The sequence below is a fragment of the Mus pahari genome, chromosome 5 (assembly GCF_900095145.1).
Source record: "Mus pahari chromosome 5, PAHARI_EIJ_v1.1, whole genome shotgun sequence".
In the NCBI taxonomy this organism is placed as follows: Eukaryota; Metazoa; Chordata; class Mammalia; order Rodentia; family Muridae; genus Mus; species Mus pahari.
In genome coordinates this window covers 59,327,075-59,351,356 of record NC_034594.1, presented here as the reverse complement: position 1 = coordinate 59,351,356, position 24,282 = coordinate 59,327,075, and the positions used below count along the sequence as shown (strand labels likewise).

The following is a 24,282-nucleotide window of genomic DNA, read 5'->3' as shown; positions in this document are numbered from 1 at the left end:
TAGCCCTGGCTGTCCTGGAACTCACTTTGTAGACTAGGCTGGCCTCGAACTCAGAAATCTGCCTGCCTCTGCCTCCCAAGTGCTGGGATTAAAGGCATATGCCACCACCCCCCGGCTAGGAAACACTTCTTAATAGAGCAATAGAGTGAATGGTTGGTGCAAAACTAAATTTTCACGTAATAAATAACATTGATACAATTAAAATACTGCCCAAGAAATGATCTCTTCTTGTGAAATTGAAAAGAGAAATCTCAAAAACTCCAATACTCCCTGGTGCTTTATTCTAGTTCATGATTTTCCTCAGTCTTTGCAAAGGCCTCATGTGATTCGTGTTCCAAGACACCAATGGTGAATTTAATAAGGTCTTAAGCATTGTAAAATTATTTTTTCAAGTTGTAGACATTTCAACAGAAAGCCTTATTTTGAGAAAGCCTAGGATATTGAATAAGCCTTTAATGATCTCATTCTTATCTTCTACAAGGGAAAGTACCAGCAAGAGGGAGGCAGGGAAGAAAGGCAAAATGAGAAAAGAGATGAGAAGAAATTGAAGCATTGTAGAAGTCAGAATCACCCAGTGTAACAGGTTCCACTGACACATTTTTTTGACTATAGGCAAGGTCACATGACCAGGTGGAATCTGGAGCAGGTGTGTGTGTGTGTGTGTGTGTGTGTGCATGCACATGCGTATGTGCATGTGCGTGTGGTATATTCATGCGTACTTGTGTGTTCTGACTTGGGTATGCATGCACATAGTCACTAAGTGGCCCCATGGAGCCCTTTGGCTTCAGACTAGTATACATAATTAGTGATGGGGACGTTGTCATGGAAAGCACATAGGGAGTAATTCATTTCTGTCTGGCTAATGTGTTACTAGAGCACAGAAACATCAGAATTTCAGTTAATATTGAAAGAAAAATTACTGCAAAATCATGGAGTTTTCTTTAAACATTTGACAATATTGCACAGGCTCACCTTATATACTACAAGCAAATATGCTCCAATTTTTCTTGTTATACTTTTCTCAGAATTATTGAGATACCACTCTATCACCCACAGATTCACTGTTTCCTCTTTTATGTTGATTGTTAAAATTTCTATGTGAATAATATTTTTTTAAAAAAAATTTCTTTGTACTTTGCAAAACAGGAATAAGAAAACATCATAGAAATAGCAAGACATTCCAGCTATGCATTTCTTTTTTTGAAATTCCAAGGCCCACAGCCATACATTATGTGGAGAGTCTAAATTGGAAGTCTCCATCAGGGCCCTCTCCTAGGAGCTCAGAGAACCCATGGAAGAGGAGGAAGAAAGATTGTAGGAGTGAGGAGGATGGGAAGCAGCAGGAAACAGCCCACTGAGTAAACTAAGCAGGGCTCTTATGGGTTCATAGAGACTGAAGTCACAAGCAAGGGGGGCCTGCCTGAGTTTGCACCAGATCTTCTGCATATACCTTATGGCTGTTAGCTGGTTATTTTTATGGGGTTCCTAATGGTGGGAATGGGTGTGTCTCTAACTCTTTTGTCTTTTCTTGGGGCCCCTTTCCTCCTCATCCAGCATCCACATGAAGACTTTCCACTTGTCTTATTGTATCTTGTTTTATCCTGTTTGGGTGTTGACTCTTGGAGGCCTGCTCTTGTCAGAAGCAAAACAGAATGGATCTGGGAGAGGAAAGGTGAGATAGATAGGTGAGAGGAGGGGGAGGGAAAATGTGGTTGGGATGTATTGTATGAGAAAAAGATCTATTTTAAACTTTAAAGAAAAGGAAAATCTTAGGACAGTATTACAGGTTTTTGCTTATCGTTTCTCTACAGTCCGGGTCTTTGGATTTGGCTGTTCTCTGGCTTTTCTACATATACAGAAAGTTCTCTCAGCTCCACGCTACCACTCATCCCATGCTTGGATGATATGTTTGGAACCCTGTCGGGTTGCCTTTGAGATCTGCTCTACTTGGTTCAAGGAGGAACAACTGATGGGTGGGATTACTGCATGCTCTTACTTCTTGCCCCCATCATGATGCATGATTACTGTCTTACTTTCTTTTCTTCCCTAGAACTATTCTGTGGACACAAGTACACCTGAGACATAGGTTGAAACAAATAATGTAATATATCTCATGGGACTGTCATTGAGGTCAAATGGATGTACTGTGGAAGGCTTCATAGAATAGTGCACACAACAAACCAATAGCCACTGTGGTCTCTCTGTAAATACTTACATATTTCTCTTACCTTATAAAGGTTTTTATAAACTATCTTACCTTAGAAAATTCGGAGAAACAAAGTTTTATTGGAAATACTTAGATCAATACTGTTGTACATAAAGCAGTAGGGAAAAAAATGAAATCTAAGCCAGAACTGGCCTATCGCCTATTTACCTGTTTCAAAAAGCAATGCTTCATTGACAAACTGCTATACCCATGTAGTTATGAATTTGTAGGTGTGATATTATGTACAAGATCAGAATTAGAGTAACTACAACTTAAATCTTATTAGATAAAAATTATAAAGCTAAATCTACCTTAAAATATCTATTGTGCCACAGACTAGATAGTACATGAGTAGAAAAATGTATGGACACAGAGAAAGAGTCTTTAAGAGCAATATTCCAAAGAATGTTCCAAGTTTGGAATCATCTTTCAAGTCCCCATCTTAATTTGTCTACTGAGAATATACCCAAAGCACAGCAGAGAACAGAGGAATAAGCCACTATGTGACAAAGTTTAAGATTCCAAGTTAGAAATAATGATACTAAAGCCATTCTCTCACTTCCAAACGAGTAAGGATGTTTTCACACTAAGACAACATGGGGAGGATTTTCTTTCTTTTGCAGACTTGAGGAAATTTACGAAAACTGAAGGAGGAGCAAAAGGTCTGATTTTTTTTTCTTGAGACTCACAAAATCCAGAAAATCTCCTTGATGTATGGAATAAGAAGGTTAACCAAAGAAAAGAGTAGAAAAGTGGGAACAGGCATTATCTGTTGTAGAGTTCATCAGTGAGAAGGAGGTCCACAGTGTTGGGTTTCTGGTTGAAAGCCTTGTTTGACTATTATCTGGGTTTCTGGTTGAAAACCTTGTTTGACTATTATCTGACTCAGTTTATGAATATTCCAGGTCATCGACTCTCATTGTTTGAATACAATCTTATGCCAGTCTAGCTACATATGTAGCAGAGGATGGCTTAGTCAGTCATCAATGGGAGGAGAGGCCATTGGTCCTGTGAATTCCCTGGTATAGGGGACTGTCAGGGCCAAGATGCCAGAGTGGGTGAGTTGGTGAGCAGGGGGAGGGGGAAGGGATAGGGGATTTTCAGAGGGGAAACTAGGAAAGGGGATAACATTTGAAATGTAAATAAAGAAAATATCTAATAAAAAAAATCTTATGCCAGAGTCTAATCATAATTTGGCTCAGGTTTAATTTTATGTATGCAAAGTAAAAACTAAAGAAGATGCCTTAGAGATAAATCAAGTTATTCAGAAAGTTCCATGAGAACAAATGGACTATAAAAAAGCATAACTGTGGGACCAGACACAGCTTCAAAGAGATGCTGCATGGGCCAAGTTCAGAAGAAGTCTGTCCATGGGGTTTGAAGACACAAAATACAAGAAACCTGTGAGGGGCAAATTAGCATTGAGACTGTGAGACAATATATATCCTCCTCTGAGGCAATTAACACTGCTGTAACAATAATGTTCATCTATTCAACCCTTTTGCAATGGAAATGTGGAGTTGTTCATCGTTTTCATTGGTGTAGACATTTGAGATGCTGGCATGTTAGCTCCTTTGTGAAGACCATGGTCAGCATTAAATAACACTGAATACTCAGTCATTCTAGACATTCGGTAACATTCAACAATCTACTTTGAAGCTTTATGCAAATAATCTTAGGAGAGAAAGCTTTCATGTTCTAAGGTCTTTTGAAAGTTCCTAAATTTACATTTCAGATTCTATTCATCACCTGCTTTCTGTGTCCAAGAAAAATTTAAAGTAATAAGGCTACTGTAGATCAGGAGTATCAGGAAATTAGCCATGCCTCACTTTGAAAACTTAAGGGACTCCTTATGACTACAGGGAGAGGCCCATGTTCCCTGCTTGCCTGGGACTCTACGTTACTCAAAATCTAAGAAAACTTGTAAAATAGTATAAAATACAGGGGTCATTCCTTTCAGTCCATAATCATTTTATTACTAATGCATGTATTTTACTGCTATCAGAAAAAGATTTTTACAAAATAATTCTCTGAAAGGCAAATAAATATGTTTATCACTATTAGGACTATGTTTTTATGCAGTTTCTGTGGCTCCTCTTAAAATAATGAGGCCATCTGCAAACCAAAAGAATAGTTTTATAATTTGATATTTGTGACATATAAATCAAAAGAATTCTCCCCCCTCATGGGGGATGATTTAATAAGCACTTCCTGGCTTTTTAGGTTGTAACTAGGTTCCAATACATTCATAAGTAAGACCCATGATACAAACATTCATTGAATCTTCAAATATTCATATTGAATATTCCCCATTATTGGTTTAGAGAATAGAGCAGATCCAGACCCCTGCTCTTAGAGAGGGCTGTGGTTCAGAGGATTAGAATCAATAGTTACTATAGGTTCTTGTATGCAGTTTTCTTTCTGATGAATATCATTAATGTATTAGAGCATTCTCAGTGGTATGCATTGTTATGAACACCATGGTCAATTCAATATGAAGAATATGTAGCCTAGAGTCTCAGTAACTTGTTAGTAATTACAACCCAAATAACAGTCAAACTCTGGCTCCAAAGAAACCTCGCACTATAGACCATACTGCCACACTGAAGACACTAAATTACTAGAGAGGAAAAATAAGAGTCATAAGAAAGGTCAGTGTGCTGTGTGCCTAATTCCCAAGGACAGGCTCGATCTTTCCTGTGATTTTATTATTAGTAACTAATTCCTGGAAATTATCTGATTTTTATCAATCTTAATGATTCCTGCTATGATAAATGAAAACAACTTTATACTTCAGACTCTCTCTCTCTCTCTCTCTCTCTCTTTCTTTCTCTCTCTCTCTCTCTCTCTCTCTCTCTCTCTCTCTCTCTCACACACACACANACTTCAGACTCTCTCTCTCTCTCTCTCTCTCTCTTTCTTTCTCTCTCTCTCTCTCTCTCTCTCTCTCTCTCTCTCTCTCTCTCACACACACACACAGACACACACATGCATACACACACAGAGATGCACACATACATTCACATATATACACATGCAAATATACAAAGATATGATTATTCTTTCTCATAATCTTGTCATCAAACAGGAAATTAAATGTTTATTAAGCACATATAAGTTAATCATGTAATGTTACTATATTATAAATAATTTGCTTTTGAAAATGTCTTAATTAAAGTGTCAGTTAAAGTCTACTATAATAAAACTTCTACTGGTTGAATAAAATGAAAATAATCCAAAAGTAAAGCCTATTTCTACTATGATGGTTCTTTATACAACATGTAGTTTACTCTCTCATAAATAAAAATGTATGTATTAAATATATTACACATATATCCTAGAAAAAATCCATTTTAATCCAAAAATCTAACAATAGAAAGCCATTTTAATTTCCCCTTTCATATTGTTCCTCATTTCAGTGTGTGTCAAGAATTTAATTGTAGCATGAAATTAACCAGTTATAAAATATTGCACTTGTGCCCTTGCCTTCTAAAGTAGAATGCACTAAATAATTTGCTTAATGGCCTCTAACATGGGACCTCAATTTAATAACTAAAGTGCCCTTACTCATTGGATGAATTCCTGGTGAGAAGTGCTCTGTGTGAAATCCATCAAAACATTAATGGATCAAACACACTTGTACCTAATTACACACACTTACACACACACACATACCTAAGCACACACAAATACACACATATGTTTTATATATATACACATATATGCACAAACACAAGCACTTACAAAATGTACATATATATGGACACAAATATGTATATATACATGAACATATATACACAGATACACACATCATATACGTAAAACAGACACAGCATACACACAAACACACACATATGTACACATACATACACAAATATAAACATATATACATATACATATATGTACAAACAATAATGCATGCACACACAGACACACACTCACATGCACTCACTCACACACACACACACACTAATTTGACCACCATAACTCATCACAATCACAGAAAATAAAAATAAAAAAACAAAACACAACACTGACAGCAAGCTGTTAAGTTGGAAGCAACTAGCCAAATATACCATCCGTATGACTGCACAAGCTGCTAGTCTTGCAGCCATGGTGTAGCTATGCCTTATTCACTCAGTAGTTACTGATATGATCGCTTCATATACATGAACCCAATATCACTTTCTCATGAAAACACTTTCTAAAATATTAATTGATTGACTCCATTTGGAAGGGAAGTGGAGAGGATCTGCAAGGAGGTAGAGGAAAAGGAAATTAAAATATAGTGTATGAAAAGATAATCAAAATATCCACTTACTTAAAATGTAAATACTTCTTTCATACATTACATCCTGTCCACAGTTTCTCCTCACTCCGTTTTTCTCTGCACCTCCCACCTATCCTTTACCCCAGAAGCATTCCTCCTCCATTTCCCTACAGAAAAGAGCAGGCCTCCCAGGGATAGCAACAAAAAACAAGTTACAAGAAGACCGGGCACAAACTCTCATATCAAAACTGGATGAGGCAACCCAGTAGAAGGAAAAGGGTCTCAAGAGAAGGCAAAAATCCAGAGACACCTCCCACGTCCCAACACACACGTACACACTCCCACTGTTAGGAGTCACACAAGAACACCAAGCTATGCTATCATAACATATATGCAGAGGACCTAGCACAGACCTATGCAGGCTCTGTGATTGTCAGTTCAGTCTTTGTGATCTCCTATGAGACCTGCTTAATTGATTCTAGGGTCTGTGTTTTCCTGGTGTCCTTGACTCTCCTGCCTCTTACAATCCCTCCTCCCCATCTTCCATGGGGTTCGCCTAGCTCCATCAAATGTTTGGCTCTGGATAGTTTGGTTTAGTTTCTAGAAGAGAATGCTACTATACTATAAAGGAATACCAGTTTAGATATGAAACTGGGAGTTAATTAAAGTTTGTTTATGATTTCACAAAGGTGCAAAGATTGTTTTCATAACCATGATTTATAAGCATGCTGCAAACCTATAAACTCAGAGAATGAAGCTAGGATTTAAGACATGTTTTTAGAAAACTGAAAAAAGAAATTCTTGACTTTGCCCTTTTAACTGTTTACTTTTAATAAATTTATTTCTACCTATTGCCTTAAGTTTATGAAAACTAAGGGAGTAAGGATGTCAGAAAACAATGAAATAAAAATGAGGTTAAACAAAAAGGAGAAAATTGTAAATAGATACAATTCTAAGCCTTTAGGTTGACATTTTTTGTGATTTAGCCAGGAGAATGTTCGTAACAGCATTATATATTTAGGCATCTATAATGATTACATTGAAGACATTTAAAGGTAAGGACTTGACATGTAGATAATAGTAAACTTTTGGACTTCAAAGTTAGAAAAGAAACATTTTAAAATCTCTATGTTAATTTTAAACCACATGATATTGAATAATTATTTCACCATGCTTGTAAGTGTTCTACTATTTATGTGGCCTGTGTTTTGCACCAAGATGATAGTTGGTGCTTTAATAATATAAATTCAGACTAGAAAACATTTGAAGGAAGTATGAAAATCAGGTACTTGATCAATTCAAATTGCTGATACAGAATATGAAAATTAATATTTTAAAAACTTTATTTTTAATGATTGCTGCACTGTAACACTTTTTTAAAACACAAAATAATGTTTTTAGGTCAATTATTTCCTACTTTTGCATGTGTTCAAAAAGCATAAGGATGAATAGTCTTTTCTCCAAAACTTAGATATGAATGTAGATAGAATAAAGCATTACTGAACAGTCTAGCTCTGGCCTTAAATTCATAGTGGTGCATTTCATTGATAATCTTAAGAATGATATCAGGCACATAAGGATTAAAAAGGCTCCAGTGCCCACCTGACATGATCTTATAAATGGGCATATTTTCCTCCTGACACATTCATGATTCATGCCGTTTTCATTAACTAAATACACTCTATTAAGGAATTGAGACTGGTGAACCCTGTCTTGTGGCCTGCCCAAGTACGGTGCATCATTACTATCATCAAGCAGAAAGCTCAAGCTGCATGTTTAGATAGTCGTTGCTTGAGGTTGGTCATCATGAACTTGACCATGACAAACAGGTACTGATATCACATTCATGTTATTAAAGGTTGACATTTCAAAGGGAATGTGCACATGCAGTTATGTGACAGCATCGTGTCCCAATGTGGTAGGTTTCTCTCTTCTTTCCTATGCTCACAATAGCCATTATGTTGTGTTCCCAGGTTATCTCTGCCGCATGAGTTCAGACATGCCTTCAAACTTGCATTGAATTCCTCATTCAGCTCCGGGGTGACAAAGGTCATTCTGTTCTCCTGTTAACTAAATCAGGGTCTGTCTCAAAACAAGATTGCCAATTGCACTGAGCTAAAGATAGAGGCTCTTTGCTAGAGGGAACATACACAAGGGGCTGTGTTGATACCTTTAAGCTGCCTTCTTTTCACAATTCTAAGTCACATTGAAATGGAAAGACTCGGGCAGATAAGGTCACTGCATTAAGGGCAAATCCCCAAGCAGTATTCCTTCCTAAAACCCAACAACACTCTAATCTTTCATTCCTCTACTTTAATACAATCATATAACTGTGCAGGCTTAGTGTCTCCAACTCATTTCAAAATGCGCTCTTATATGCACAATATCTCCTAGGAGACTTTTAATCTTTTGAAAAGTGACAGACCACTATTCCTTTAACTACAGGTTCAAAAGCAGGTGCTTGGTTTTTTGTTTTTTGTTTTCAGGACACATGCGAAATTGATTGACTCCTTTAGAAAAAAAATCCCATGGTGTCAATTCAAGCCAGAGTCTCACAAAGGCACATTGTATTGGGCTTGTAAAAAGTATCTGTTTATAACAATGCGTACTCCTGACAGCTGCTCATTGGAAAGAGTATTAATCATCGTCCTCATCATGAAATACATCATTCATGGTTAGAAAACAGGCTATAACTATGTAATTCAAAAAACTCAAGGAATCAAATGGTTACTCTATTTTTCCTTCTCTTTCTCTTCCAGTCTAATTCTCTATGACCAAATGTTATCTGGTGATAGATATCAGTGTGCACTATAGTAATAGACTCACTGAAGTTCTCCAGCATGATATTGGCTACACATTTTCCCCTTTCTTTTTAGCTGACACTTGGCAATACTGTTTAGCTGTACTATGTCCTGCCAGGTTATTTTTGGTAGATTGCTTACAGACACTATCCTTTATGTTACTGAATCTCTCTCCAGTTAGATAACCTTTCTTATTTTCACTCTTCGGTTACATCTGTATAGTCAAGTCTAACAGTGAACAACAAATGTCATGAATCAGAGAAAATTCAGCAAGACATGGATTACGGGTATTGTGATGGAGTGGCAGCCGACCGACACTTAGAGAACAATTTATCTACCTGAATTGGGCTAGACATCACTAATGCACACGGCAGATTGATTGTGCAGCTTTAGTGGGTGTATTCTTTATTAATGAGATTCAATATGATTTGCTAAAAAGGCTTTTACTGGGCAGTCACTTTTATCCCCTTCCCCCATCTCCCTTTATCCCATTTAATCTGTTGAACTATGTACCATGTTTTAAAATGTGTTCATCTCTATTTTTGCTTGAAATGCCAAGGCTTTTAAAATAACTACTGGGGAACTGAGAAGAACAATTACAAAATTTAAAAAGAAATATTGAATTGGAATGAAGTATAAAAATGGAAACCTAAAAATTAAATTAAGATTCCCAAAGAGACATTAAGAAGTTGTGAGAGTATAATTATAAAAAAAAAGATGAAACAATCTAAGAAAAAAATTTAACATCTGAATTAATTAACTTCTCAAACTGAATGTTTATGCTAACAAGGCTTATGAACACATCATCAGACTTCTTTATAAATAAAATAAACCATTTTCATTGGTCTGCTGAGAACAGATAGGCTTTATGGACTTCAAAGAGAAGACAGTATACATTTAGAGGAAAATTTATCAATTACTTTAGAGAAAAAGTATCAATTACTTATCTCTTAGCTACTTGTTTAATCAACCAGAGGCAATATGGAAGAGAGAATAATCTGCATTGATTATGACCTTGTCAAAATACTGACACTCTTCTAAAAATTGTTCTAGATCATCTCAGAACATATGTCACCTGAACAAAATACTCATTCATAACAGAAATGAAAGGAGAGTTACCTTTCTTCTTCCGAGAAAAGGATCAGCATGTGTTTTGTCTAATACACATTAATCCATTGTCAAGAAAAGGATCAGCATGTGTTTTGTCTAATACACATTAATCCATTGTATTTCTGTTAAATTTCTTCACTGCTGACCTCTTTCACACTTCTTATAAGTAACAAAATACTGTTCACCTTCTAAATATAGTACCTTCTTTCAATACTTGTATATTTCAACTCTTAAGATAAATTCCAACATTTAAAAAATTATGTAGGAAAACCGGCAACAGGAATCCTTAGAAGTAAGCATCACCCCCACGCAAATTTTAAGAAGCTCAGGTTCTTCCATGTATGTCTGTTATATTTTGTCAAAATGCTGAATGTGCCTGCGTTACAATAACTGCACCAAAGAAACAGAACGAGCTCTTTCCCCAGTGAAAGGGCAGCTGGGAACACAGCAGGGCAGATTGCCCAACAGCCCCAAACTCTTGCAGGGTAAAGAAATGTCTTGGGAGGAGATTCCACTCGGGCACTGAGAATGTACTGCCCACCAGAAGCAGAGCAAGATTTTGTTGTTTTAGATGTGAGCTCTTGAAAAACATGGGAGTTGTCTTATCTTAATACTTCATTATTGATGAACTTTCCCTAGCTATAGCACAGAATACTGCAGCCCTTGGACAAAAAGATTACATTTCCATTAAAAGAGCAAAAATATTGATGGTTCACACTCGAATAAGAAAAACACTTAAGGGGATTCCTTTAAAATACATGGAAACTCGTAAGCTGGTTGCACAGTGAGAATGGTGTGTTCTGTTAGATTATGTTACATTATTACCACAGTAGGGGAGTTCATCACAATTCACTTTGAAAAAGGTTGGAAAACTACTTTTCACAAGAGACAGTTTATCCTTTCTCTTACTATCAGTTTAATAACTAAGATTCAAACTCATCAATGACTGAATCCTTTTGAATCTACATGATCATTTTTTCCTCATACACTTTTAAGGATTTTAGGGAAAAGAACAAAATTTGTGGATGTGATGAGACAGGATATAAAAAGTTGGATGCTTTTGGGAGATATGCCATTTATTAATGCCCAAAGCAGAGATACTTTTATTGATTTTTACCCTCAATAGCAATATAACATCTTTGAATATCGAGGTATATGTATATATGGGTAAGCCATGTATGATAAAGAAGGGGAAAAGGCAGTTACAGAAGCAAACATACCAACATCAAAAATAATGCACACAATGACAGAGGGTGCCAACTATAGCAGCTGTGTGTTGACTGCCCCTCAAACCAGTGAGCTCCACACAGTGCATGTACCTGTCATGTCTTAACAATTGAAGAAAACAAATATTTTTCTCAATAAAAAATAAATGAGTACGTTTAAGAGGAGTTAAAGAACTTGCTATGGATCTCACTAAATCTAGCAAGTAAAGATTCTAATCTCATCTTGAATTTAGACACTCAGATTTCAACACTGTTAGGCCATGTTTCCCTCTGATTGCATACACAGCAGGGCTCCAAATTTCCTCCTCACAATGAGGTAAAAATTGCAGGTTTATCAAAAGACCTTAGAACAGGGAATGTGTCCTATATACATCAATTAGAAGACTAATTATTCATTTCTCCACAGTTGCCAAAAGACTGTAACATTACCAATGGTAATAATGATTGAATCCATTCATTTATAAAAGCATTGTTCCCATTTGAAGATGTCAGATGTCACACAGGCCTCCAGCTGTGTTTTATCTTGCTTCTTAAATTACAGGATTAATATTGTTAGCTTTAGCCTACATGAGAAATCCCCCAACTCATGGATCACATAGCTCTGAGAAACAAGATCACTGACTCCAATAAATGCACAACAGCAATTCCTCTAGGCAATTGTCCATTTCCTCCCTTCTCTGTACAAGCTCACCATCTCTTACTCTTCAATGTATAGAAGTTTCAGTTCTCACAATGCATTAGGGATTTTCTAAGTTACATTAATATATCATACATTGACAAAATGTTAGGAGGGTAGATAGAACCTATGTCCCTATGTTCACTATTTTAATAATAATAATAATAATAATAATAATAATAATAATAATAAAACTTTCCCTGAGCTGAAATATGTATGCATATATTTATGTACCTGTCAGCATTTTATAAACATTTGAAATGCCTTCAAAGGTTTTCAAGTTTACACCTACATTGTTGAAAATGAGCCATAAATAATACAAAATTCTTAAATCAATGACAGTCCAGTGGACACTTGCAACTTAATATGTATGACATCTTTTGTCAGTACCACACTTCTTGTCCTGTCTCCTCAATTCCTGCTGAAGTTACCATCACCTCTGAATGGTGTTCTCATACTCCCCATCCAGTCTAAGACAGTTGACCTATCCTACCCCAGTTCCTTCCTTCCAGGCCACAGTCTTCCCTCAACTCTGTCTTTCCAGGACTGGAGCATCTTACTCTCTCCTTCTTGATCCACAAAGCAGCTAGGGGGCCAAATTTTCAATTATAGAGCCAGTCTTCATCTCAAATGACACCAGTAGCATCCCACTTTTCTGAGTCAAAGTCCTGTCAGTAACCCCACGGTCCCTGCAAGGACATCTACCACCTACCCAGATCCAATTACCTAGCCTTCTGAACCTCCTTGGATTGGCCCTGCTCTAGCCACACCTTTGAGCTGTCTCTCTCTTTACAAAAGTGCTTCTCTGACCTCTTCTTCTAGTGTCTCTCTTTCTTGTAAGCCTGCTCCTCCTGAATTCCCCACTTCCTCTCAGCTCTTAGGTCAGGTGTGACATGTCATTTGAGATGGCCTGAGCAATCTGTCTTAAAAAACACTCTCTAGATACACCAAAATAATGCCTCTCTTCCTCTCCCTCTCCCCTCTCCCCTCTTCCCTCTCCCCTCTCTCCCCCCTCTCTCACTCTTTCTCTCTCTCCCCACAGCTTTGTTACTGCCTTGACCTAGACATGGAGAGTAATGGTTGATATAAAAGGTGCTCAACAATGGAGTAATTAAAAACTAATACAGACATCAAATAGCTGTGTAACACACAGCCTGATAGAAAACCATGCTGATGGTCATTTTCATTCCAGTGAGCCTCTTCATTTCTTATCCTAATACCAAAATGTACTGAGTGCTTGACTTAGCACCAAATCAAAGACTGAAATGCAATTTACTAATTAGAATAATGGATTCTAAATGTTGGCCTAATTTTGTGTTTTTAAAGTCTTGCTGGTTCACTTTGCTGAAGGTGCTTGTTTTTTAAGACACAGCAGAAAGATGCCCTCCCCAACCTCCTGCACCTTGGCAGTGTGGCTATGTACGTATTCCAACAGAGGCATGAATATTTCAAAGTGTGAGCATCACAGAACATAACTTTTAACAAGAGGTATGTGTCCCTAGCAGAAATTCGTGGGTAAAGGTTTGATTTTCCTTCTACCAACTTATGATTATGATTAATTTCAAGGTAACCCGCACATTTGTAATGCAGACATTTTCTTCAGGCAACCTCAAAGTTGGACTGCAGCCTCAGAGGCAATTTTATTAGCATGTTTAGGCTCTACTCTGGCAATTTCATTACATTAGACACGATCTCCAGGAGCTACTTCAAATTTAGTAGGAAAAAAAAATACATCCCTTGATTTATATTCTAGTTCCACAATAATTCCTTTTCCATATGTATTATTTTTAAGCATTTATAAATACCATCTTTACATAAAAGGTTGAGAATATTTCCCCATAGCTTAAACTGTGTAACAAATAAACTTAGAAAATAGGAAGCCCCATGAGAACATGTAAATAGCTTAGCTTACCCATTAAAGAAAGGGTACCCTCACCTTTGCACTGAGGTTCCTTTAAGTCAGTTGCCTCAGGAGTTACAAACAACCATCCCCCGTAGTGATTTTCCTCTTCATCAGAAGAGCTCATCGTGGAAAATGCCTTGTCTGGATGTGGCTGTGCTCTAAACAGCCCCTCCTCTTGCTAGCATCTGTCTATTTATTTCAGACACAGGAACAGTTACTGATCGTCTTGAAGCATAAAGCCAGTAAAGGGTCCAGGATAGAATGGAAATAGGAGCAAGAGAAAACCTAGTTGTTCTGAAATCAGTCTGTGAGAAGCTGCCCTAGGCAAAATCTGAGCAACTGGTCTGAAAGACCCCATTAGTGTGGACTCTCATCTGTGATGGCAGGTGACTAAGTACGGCCATCGGCCACTGTCATTACAAATATTAGCATCATGTAAATCATACATTGCTGATTTGTGGGGTATATATTAATCATTTTAGGACAGGGGGTAACCTTTGCTGAAAACAGTAGGATAGGAGAACCATCAACATTTTCATATCACAAAGCACTCTCAGATATTCAACAATATTAACTTCCACTACCATCAATGAAAAACACAAAATAAATTGATGTACATGTAACCATACTTGTAGAAGTGGTTTCTGGCTTACTAAAGAAAAGTCAGCAAGGGATGATCAATGCTGGCTACTGAAATTTTTCTTCCAAATCTGGGGTTCTATGAATTAAAGAAAACATTCCTATGTATTTGGGAAAGTAACACAAATTACTGCTATGTTTTTATATCTCATTCAGCTCGGAAGAAGACAATCTGGATATATAGTTTTTACTTCAAAAACAAGCAAAACAGCTTGTGGTGTACTCTGAAATGATTAATAGAAAAGTGGTTTGGATTAATGACATTCACAAGAGGAAGCCAAAATTAGAGAGGGTTATTACGAGAGTGTCTGCTGTTTAATCTCACTCTGCATCAACACATTAACCTTGTTTTCTCTGCCTGAACACTAAATCCTACAGTAAAATTAGGTCAGAACCTCACATTAGATCAGATCAACAGCTTCATGGCAACCCAGGCAACTGACAAGCTGCATATGGCCAAGGGCTCATCCCCAGTGTTCTTCTAAGCCTGGAAGCAATGCCTAGCCAGAGGCTATCCCTGAGCTACCTTCAGATAATTTCTTTAAACTATAAAGCTAACTATAGAGCTTTGTGGTTTTGAACCTTTGCTCATTTAGCTATCTTCACTTTGCTTAGGAAATGATGCTTTTTTGTATCCTTTCTGATACAAATATAGGAAACTTCATATCCTTGCATGCATGCCTTCATTGGAACAAACTCGTTGAGGAGAGTTACATGTGACCAGATTAGCTGCTCATGCTACACCAAGTAAGTATAGCATTCAAAAATGCCCATCAATGCATTTTTTTTCTCTGTAACCACAACATTTTCTGTCATGTTGTAAATAAAACTCCAAAAGCCAAAACCAACTAAAGACTATTGGTATATTCCCTGATAAGCATTCTCTGTATAACTAGGAGTTTATGTAAGTAAAATGAATTGATTTACAAATTTGATGTCACAACCATTTCCTTTTGTTATAGTAGTAAACCAGCAAATAAAAAAAATAAATTTAAACTTTTTATTTGTATTATAAATTTCTCCCTAAATGTGCAAGAGAGACTGTAGTGGTGTTTTGATTCCCTTTGCATAACGGAGATCTGAAACTCTTAAATCCACATAGTTTTCAAGTGCACACACAAATATACAATCATAGGCCCCTTTAAAGGGAGCCATATGTAATCTAATTCCATTTCTGACTGTTACTTTTAAAGAGGAAATATAACCTCATAGTGATCCCCCGAGGGCACCCACGGGGAATAGAGACACTCGTAATCAGCCTAAGCAGTCCTCTGTGGCAGAACCTCTTTGCTGACATCAAGAGCTGTCTTCCAGACTCACAATGTTTGGAGAAATTTTGCTAATGTAGTGTCTCATTCATTGAGGGTGGGGAGCACATCCGCTTCCTACAGTAAAAACTGTAGTTGATGAGACATGAGAATTTCCCTTTTGCCTTTTACTTAGGGGGTACTTCTTACATTGGTTTCAAAACAGTCCAGTGAGGTGATGTGAGTACTCATTCCAAAATTCAAAAAGAAGGGAATTCTAGAACCCTGTGCTGTTGGTGTGTAAAATGACCTTTTGATTACTCATCATCTTCAGTGAATGTTGATATTTGGTGACCTGACAAGGGGTTACGTATACACAGAGGGCCTCCGAAGAAATCATGTTTTAGAGGTGTGTGCAGATGCTGCCCTCCAGGTCAGCTCTCATTCATCACCCCATTTCTTCTCACTGGCCAGAACTGCACACACTGACCAGCAAAGTGTGGTCCTCAAATTTCCCCCTATTTGTGGCCATTTAGGGCATGGTAACTCATCTAGAATGAACTACCTTGTTGAAAGGAAGTTTTGCATGCTTGATTGTTTTATGGGCTATGGAATAAAAACAAATCTCACTTGCCAGTGCCTATACAAAGCTACTGGGATTTAAAATAACATTAGACCATGAGGCGCCAAAATAATTGTTTTCCTTCTCCATTAATTCTCTCCTTTAAGCATTTCTGTTTCTTACCAAATATCCCTTTAAACTGTTAAGAGAAGCACTAGGAACATCATTTCTTTTTCTTTATTTAGTATCTCTTTCACACCAGCAAGTCTGTTCAGTAAAGCCCATATGACAAATAGAAGAGAAGACACAAGGAGTTAATAGTGACAAGGGCTCAAGTTGGTTCAAAAATAAGGAACTGGGCTCAGAAACCCTAAGTGTCTCAGATCACAGAGCAAGCAGGAGGATGGATACTGTTTGTCTACGGGTTCTGTGTTTAAGCTCCCCTGCTTGAGCACAAAAGGCATTTCAGCAGTCTGTGCTCCAGAAAGTCAATCACAGGAAATCCGATTTCCATGTTTTAAGCATGCCTTGGCAGTCTGCACATTTTTGAAATTGCAACTGGCGCACTTCACAGAGAATTATCATCAATGCCTTTTCAAGGTCAAATGTGCTGCCTTTTAGAATTTCTGGCATTTATATCCTATATATTAAATCACAGAATATATTTTGAAGGCATTCAGCAGAAAGATGAAGAAATTTTCATTATTGTGATGGTGTTCACTAATACCTTGTTGAGTTCTTTTCTACTTGATACTAATTGCAAGGTAAAAAAAATACTGAAATATGTATTAGATTTAAATATGGGTGTTCTGTGTTTGCCAGTATCCTAGAAACCCTTAAATGCCTGTTTGAATACAATGCAGTTCATGGACTTTGTAAATAGTGGACATGTCTCATTAGAAATGTTGAAGTGAACTCACATTGAAGAGAGATTAGCATTATTTGAAAATTGTTGTATACCCACGACACTGCACAAATTAAAACCAAATTCAGACATTACTATGGTACCTGGACTAGATTGTTTGTGGAGATGACACAGCCTGTCCTCTGACAGACAGTGAGGGAGGCCTTTAGACGACTCCTCCTCAAACAGAAGCATAGCTGGTCTTTGTTCACTTTTTTTCTCTCCAAGCCCCTCCCCCATCACATCCGAGGACATCTATGCCATTTTGCTTTACACTGGGTTTTGCTTTTGGAAAAGAAAAGTGATTTGGAGAAGTGTCAACAATTTTGGGCTCTCAAAGGATTTTTACACTTCCAAGATATTTACACATTAAACTAGAATTCCAGAAAAAAGATTTTGGGCAGGGTTGAATAAGGAATAAATGGGTTTATAAATAGCAAAACACATACTGTATCTTTTAATTCCTAAAACATGCAACCGTTATGGGGAAAGGATTAAATGTTATTTGGGATATGATCATCTTCATCTAGGAATAGAAGATGTCCAGTAGTCCTCTCCCTAATTCGTACTTACCAGTTTTACATTCCCATTGAGTCTCTACTAGGTGTGAATGATTCCCAGAGGGGTAACATCTGTGGATCTTTTGTGACCTACCCCTTTCAAATCTGTGGAGGGATAGGTTCTAGCAGAGCAAAAGGAAGAGCAGGCTCAGTGAGGCTGCCCCTCCATTACTTTCCCTGCTAGCTCTCCTCCAATGCTGTGGCTCCAACATTGCTCTATCCCTCTTTGTGACTCCCAGATTGCATCTGTTGGGCTCTTTCACAGGTTCCTAATCCTGTGAAGGTTTGGGTGGCTTGGGGAATATTCCTGGGATGTTGATCATTTTAAAATTTAAGTTCTAGGTGTCCTTGTTGTTCTGTTAACTCAGGATTTAAAAACTTACAGGAGGATCAAAGCGACTCTCCCTACTATGTTATAGAACTCTTATTATTATCTCTACCCAAAGTCTGGGTCTTTTACCCAAGCCTCCATCCAAAATCTTTACCAGAGTAGTTACAAGGCCTTCAAATATTTACACATCAAAATCAGCTCCCATTCTCTGCTATTTGCCTTAAACTTGCATCAGTTTCAGTCTTGGCCACTTCATGAAGCAGAAATGCCATAACAATAACGTTATGCAATAACAGGGAGCAAAGCAGCTGACCAACCCAAAGCTCCTCACCATTTATTCTCCCTACTCAATGCCTAAGGCTCATCAATCACAAAGTTTATATTGTGATCAGAAGTTAGCTACTGCGCCCAATTTTACTGCAGCCAATCACCGTCATTCCTTGTGAATTAGAACCAGACAGGAGAGTTGATTTGCATGTGGTTTTTATTCGATTATCAAAATATGTTAGAGTTAACTCTATTTTGCAAGGTGAAAGTGAGTGCATACCATTTTTGTTGTTGTTGTTGTTGTTGTTGTTGTTGTTGTTGTTTCAGCTTAGTAAGTGATCTGTGCTTTGTAATATATAGTCTTAGAAAATCATCCAATTAGTCCAGCAAAATGAGCTCAAGTTCATATAACTGTATCTCTGACACATTGCTCATCATGCAGTGACAGAAGTTGTTGCATCTTCATGTATCTAGATACTTGCACCCAAGTGCTTTAGAGTTCAGATTTCCACCCCATTTTTTGGTGCCTATTTAAACAAATGTGAGTAAAAGCATTTGAAACTTAGCCACTTCTGCTGTCACTGTGTTTGGATATTTCTGCAGAAGCCTATTAAATGTTGTTAATGCAATACAGAAGCTAGTGGGAAAGAAGTGTACATTGTGGTGTTCTGAGGGACCAAGAGGATGGTGCAGTAAATAATTCTTTTGTTCACTTATCAAAATAATTAATTGTTGATTTGCAACTGCAAGAGTACAAAGCTTTAGATTGTACTGTTATAATTCTTTAGTAATCATGTTACCTACCCTCTTTACTTTGAATGGAAAAAAATCTCAACCATTCAAAATTAAAGTAAATCACACATATACACACAGAAATTTGTCATAGATTCTACATGGGAAAATTTGTGTGAAAAGGTACTTAGCAAACTCCAGCAAAAAAAAAAAATCAGTTTTAAGTTAAGCTTAGTAAATTTTAATAATCCAGAGGTAAAACAGCATGTTCTTTATAAAAGATCTTTTTTATAGTTTTCTCTATCTCCCCCTCTACTCTTTCACTCTGTCCCTCCTTTTTCCTCCCTCTATCTTTCTCTAACATGCAAAACATTTTCTTTAAAGTACTAGTTTTATACAACATTACCTCACCTCTTTATGACCTAAATAATTGAACTTGAAAAAATATTTTCATTTCCTTAACATTGTAATCTTTCGAGAGACTATGCAAATATCATTTTAGATAGAAAATCCTCTATGAACTATCCAAACATTCAATCACTATTCAGTCATGCAGATAACCAAAGGAAGTAATTTTCTAAATTTTGAAAATTTGAACTTGGTAAATCAATGCCAGTAATAAAATAGGATTCCATGAAGTACAGTGTGGGACTTCAGGGAAACATGCACATAGCGGGGGGAAAAAAACCTACTTTATTTTTCTCTATAAAAACAATAACAACAACAACAAAAACAAAACAAAACAAGAGTTGTGTCTGTTTGTTTTGTATGCACGAACTAGGAGCTTAACCTCTATTTGGAAGGCTGCAGTCTGGGGCTCATTAGCTTGTCACTAGTAGGTGTTACATCATGAAAGCAATTTCATTTGGACAAACCCAGGACCCTTGGTACCAAACCAAGACGTATAATCGCCATAAAATTGCACAGGAGCATACACCAAGGATTCCAACTGCCTTCAGAGGCTCATGAACATCTCATTATTCACTGGTCTTGGTCATATTGTAGGAAGAAGATGAACTCTATTTTAAGGTAAGAACTATAAACATGGGCCATTAAAGGTGGACATGCTCATAAAAGTTTGGCTGTTAAAAATGTATCTGTGCTCCCTGGTGCTTTTATCAAGAGGTTGTTCAACACAAGCTTTTATGGTGAGAAAATTGAATTCTCTTCTCATCCCATCTGTACCGCCATATGCACAAAGTACAGGCAAGTAACTGTTGTTAACGGAGGCCAGGATCTGTCAGCAGGATAGATGGGCTTTCGGTAGAGCCCAGGTGTCTGTTTCTCTATGCATCCCGCCAAGACTCTGACCAGCCTCTTCTTGGCCAGGTGTCAGCCGCACAGTCTTAGCAGGCTTTGTAGCTTCCCTCCCCCCACTCACCCCCATGGAATGCAGTGCCTTATGCTTACCGTTTGATTGTTTCCTCCTGTCGTCGACGTTTCTCGTTCTTCTCCTTCAAGTAAGCCAGGTTTGTCTCGTTTCTCAAGCGATCATTCTCGCGAGCAATGTCGGATGCATTTTGAATAACCAGGCCATCATATGCTTTCATTCCCATATCCTCAATATATTGGAAAAAGGTGTCCAGAGGGTCTTCTTCAGGATTAGCACTCATCATCTTGGATGGTATCATGGAGACAGGATGATTTCTGCCGATTGACAACACACCATACCCTTAGCAATCCCTAAGATTATGTCATCTCAAACCTCCAGTGAGTTACCAGACTTCTTAGGATATATGTAGCTCTAGTGACTTAAAACATTTAAGAGTCATCGAGGTGGTTCAGTGGGTAAAAGAGCTTGCTGGCAAGTCTAATGTCCTGGATTCTAGTCCCAGAATTTATCAGGTGGAAGAACATAACTGACTTTTCAAGTGGACCTCTGATCTGTACATATCACCGTGGCCCACATGTGGTCATCTCCATATAGTCCTACACTTTAAACATATTAGTTATTTAAAAATGCATTTAAGTTATGGTAAGTAAGAGCATAAAGTTGTTATTGAAGACCATTAATGAAAATATTAGAATTTAAAAATATATGTCCCATTAATATTATTTTTAGACTTCTCGGTTCCCTTGAATGAAGCTTAATTTTATATAAATAATTAGGACTTATACATTTTAAGTTATCCATTGAGGAAAATAACTCATTAGGAAGTACAGGTGCCCAGAGTATTTGGAATAACATGAAATGAGTGTTTCTTGTGTATAAAATATATCATCTGAGCGGCAGCATCCACAGAACAAAGAACCAGAGTTCTGCCCTGCCACCTGTGAATGCATAAATAGTGTATCTGAAGATATTTGGTTTGCATAATTACAGCCATGATTTTGTTTCTGTAAATGTGTGGTTGTAATACAATAATTCTATATTTTCATTATCATGTCATTTCCATTCATATTTAAATTAAAATTAAGTTATATTGGAGGAAAATTGAAATACATTTTCCTTTAAACATTTAAGTGAAAATGTATAAATATAAAATGTCCATAAAATATAACAACAAACAAGGAAAAACAATTTGACATCTAATTTGAATACTCTTGTGACCCTGTGTTATTTTCAAAATGGCCCTATATAATTACTTCATATCATTACTGTGACACATATTGTGTATTGTCAGGACTGTTCCCATCCTCAGCAGTCTGGTAGCAGTAGCTTTGATAACTTTATAGAATTGTTAATTAAAAGACTAAGTCTTTAAAAAAATTAAGCCACAGGAGCAGTAACTGACAAATCAAAGCAAAATCAAGCCATATTTTAAACATGGAACTTTTACCAAGTGTGTCTCTTCAAATATCCCATCTGTAAAGTGAGAAAGACAAAGCTTCCACTAGTTGTCCTTAGTATAAAAGATGGTTATGAAGAATTTAGAGTAGAACTAAACAGTCCTATGAATATTAAAGTGTGCTAACATCACAGTAATGTTAGTGAAGAAGCCTGTCAACAGTATCACTGTGTGGTGGGTGTGTGGGTTGATGTATGGGTGCATGCATGCATAGATGGATGGATAGATGGATGGATGGATGGATGCATATATAGATGGATGTGTAGATGGATGCATGCATAGATGAATGGGTAGATAATTAGATGGATGCAGGAATACATGCACAGATGGATTGGGTAAATGGATGGGTGCATATACACATAGGTGGATAGATAGATGTATATATGCATAGAGGGATGGATAAATATAGATGGATGCATGCATAGATAGAAATATAGACAGATGGATGCATGTATGCATACGTAGATGGATGGGTAGATGGATGCATGCATAGATGAATGGGTATATGGATGGATGGATGCATACATAGATAGATGCGTAAACATATTGATGATTCAACAGGAAATTTTAGGAATCAACAGGTCTTGAAGAACTTTCCAAGCAGTCAAACTTAGGTAGGAAAACTGCCTTAACAAAGATAAAGAACAAAATTGCATACATTTTTTTATCGTCTATGTTAATAAGATTGCCTTAATTTTACATTGCCTGTGGTGTATAAAACTGATAGAAGTGTGTATGGAACATGCCTGTCATGTAAACAAACAGAAACCTATATCCTTTGAAAAATCATGTAAATGTTGATCAGCCCATCTGTTTACTGCAAAAGTCCAGAAGTTTCTTTTTTATGTATACATCATAGTCATTCTGAAAGGAAAATTGTATTTCATAACCTAGGTTGTAGTTATAGAAATCTCACAACTTATAACATAACTTATTATCATTTTAGCTACCAGTTAACCCAGATTTGAATCACATGCTTATCTTAAATTCCTCCCCAGTCTTTGACATTTATAAACTGAAGGTTATTTGTTGCCTTTGGATCTTTATGTTAATTTTTTATTACATTTTGTTTGATTTTCAAGCTTCAGTGGGTTAAAACTGAGTAGTGTTTTAATTCCAACTACATAATACCATTGGACTGTATTTTTATATAAGTCTAACAGATTACATGCTTAAGTGGTGGGCACCTAGAAGAGAAGAAAGTTACTACTGTGAATGAATTCCAGTTTGGTGAGAGGAGTGCAGGGAAGTGTCTTTCAGCTCTATCGAAAGCATTACCATTGTCAGAAATTCACTTGTATGAGGAACATCCGTAGTAGGTACTCCAGACTAAAAAAAGACCAGCCTAAATTTATGACAATTCATCTTGCCTCAGTTAAGCAAGCCAGCTCAGTGTTCTAAGTGTGCTAGAGGTAATACCTCAGGCTAGAATTCCTCCCACTCTGCCCTCCAGCAAAACTGTATTTTCCCCAGGTGCGAGAAGCATGATTTTCCAATGGACTTTATTTATTTATTTATTTATTTATTTATTCATTTATTTATTTAGCTGAGGTTTTCCACCAATACAAGTGATTTTTATACAGTCAACATATTGTAATTATTAACGGTTAGTTTATCATCTCTGCACATTAATTATTATTAATGACCTGCCTAATTATCTGGGGTTTAAATTGTTGTTCTGAGAAAATGTAAAATAATATTATTGCTAAATATTTATACATACGAAAGGTATTTTAAATCCCACAGATTTCTTTGAGATGAGAATCAATCATATTGTCAACTTATACTTCATATTATAAACATGGGTTGCCTGTTTATGTATGTGCCCATACCCACCTCTAGGAAGGTATTTAGTCATATAATCATCCATTTATTTCAATTCTATTGGGCACCTGTTACCAACAAGGCACTGATAAATGTCAAATTGCAGTAGAAGACTAGAATGAATAATGCATCTTTTCTAATTCTGGTACTGTTTATGTCACCAGCTGGCCATGCATCCTTACTTCTACTATTTTGGGGATAAATAGATAAAACTTCTCAACATTTACACATGTTC

General features: G+C 36.9%; 1 protein-coding gene across 4 annotated transcripts in view; it reads right to left on the bottom strand.

Moving 5' to 3' along the window:
- The window catches only part of Nyap2 (neuronal tyrosine-phosphorylated phosphoinositide-3-kinase adaptor 2), a 262,643-nt gene that overhangs the window by 231,665 nt on the left and 6,696 nt on the right, over positions 1-24,282 (bottom strand). For all 4 annotated transcript variants that reach the window (XM_021198359.2, XM_021198358.2, XM_029539146.1 and 1 more), the window contains one exon: positions 20,845-21,081. In XM_021198359.2, coding sequence (XP_021054018.1) covers positions 20,845-21,065 — 221 coding nt within the window. In that variant the 5' untranslated portion in view covers positions 21,066-21,081. The remainder of the gene's footprint in view (positions 1-20,844; positions 21,082-24,282) is intronic.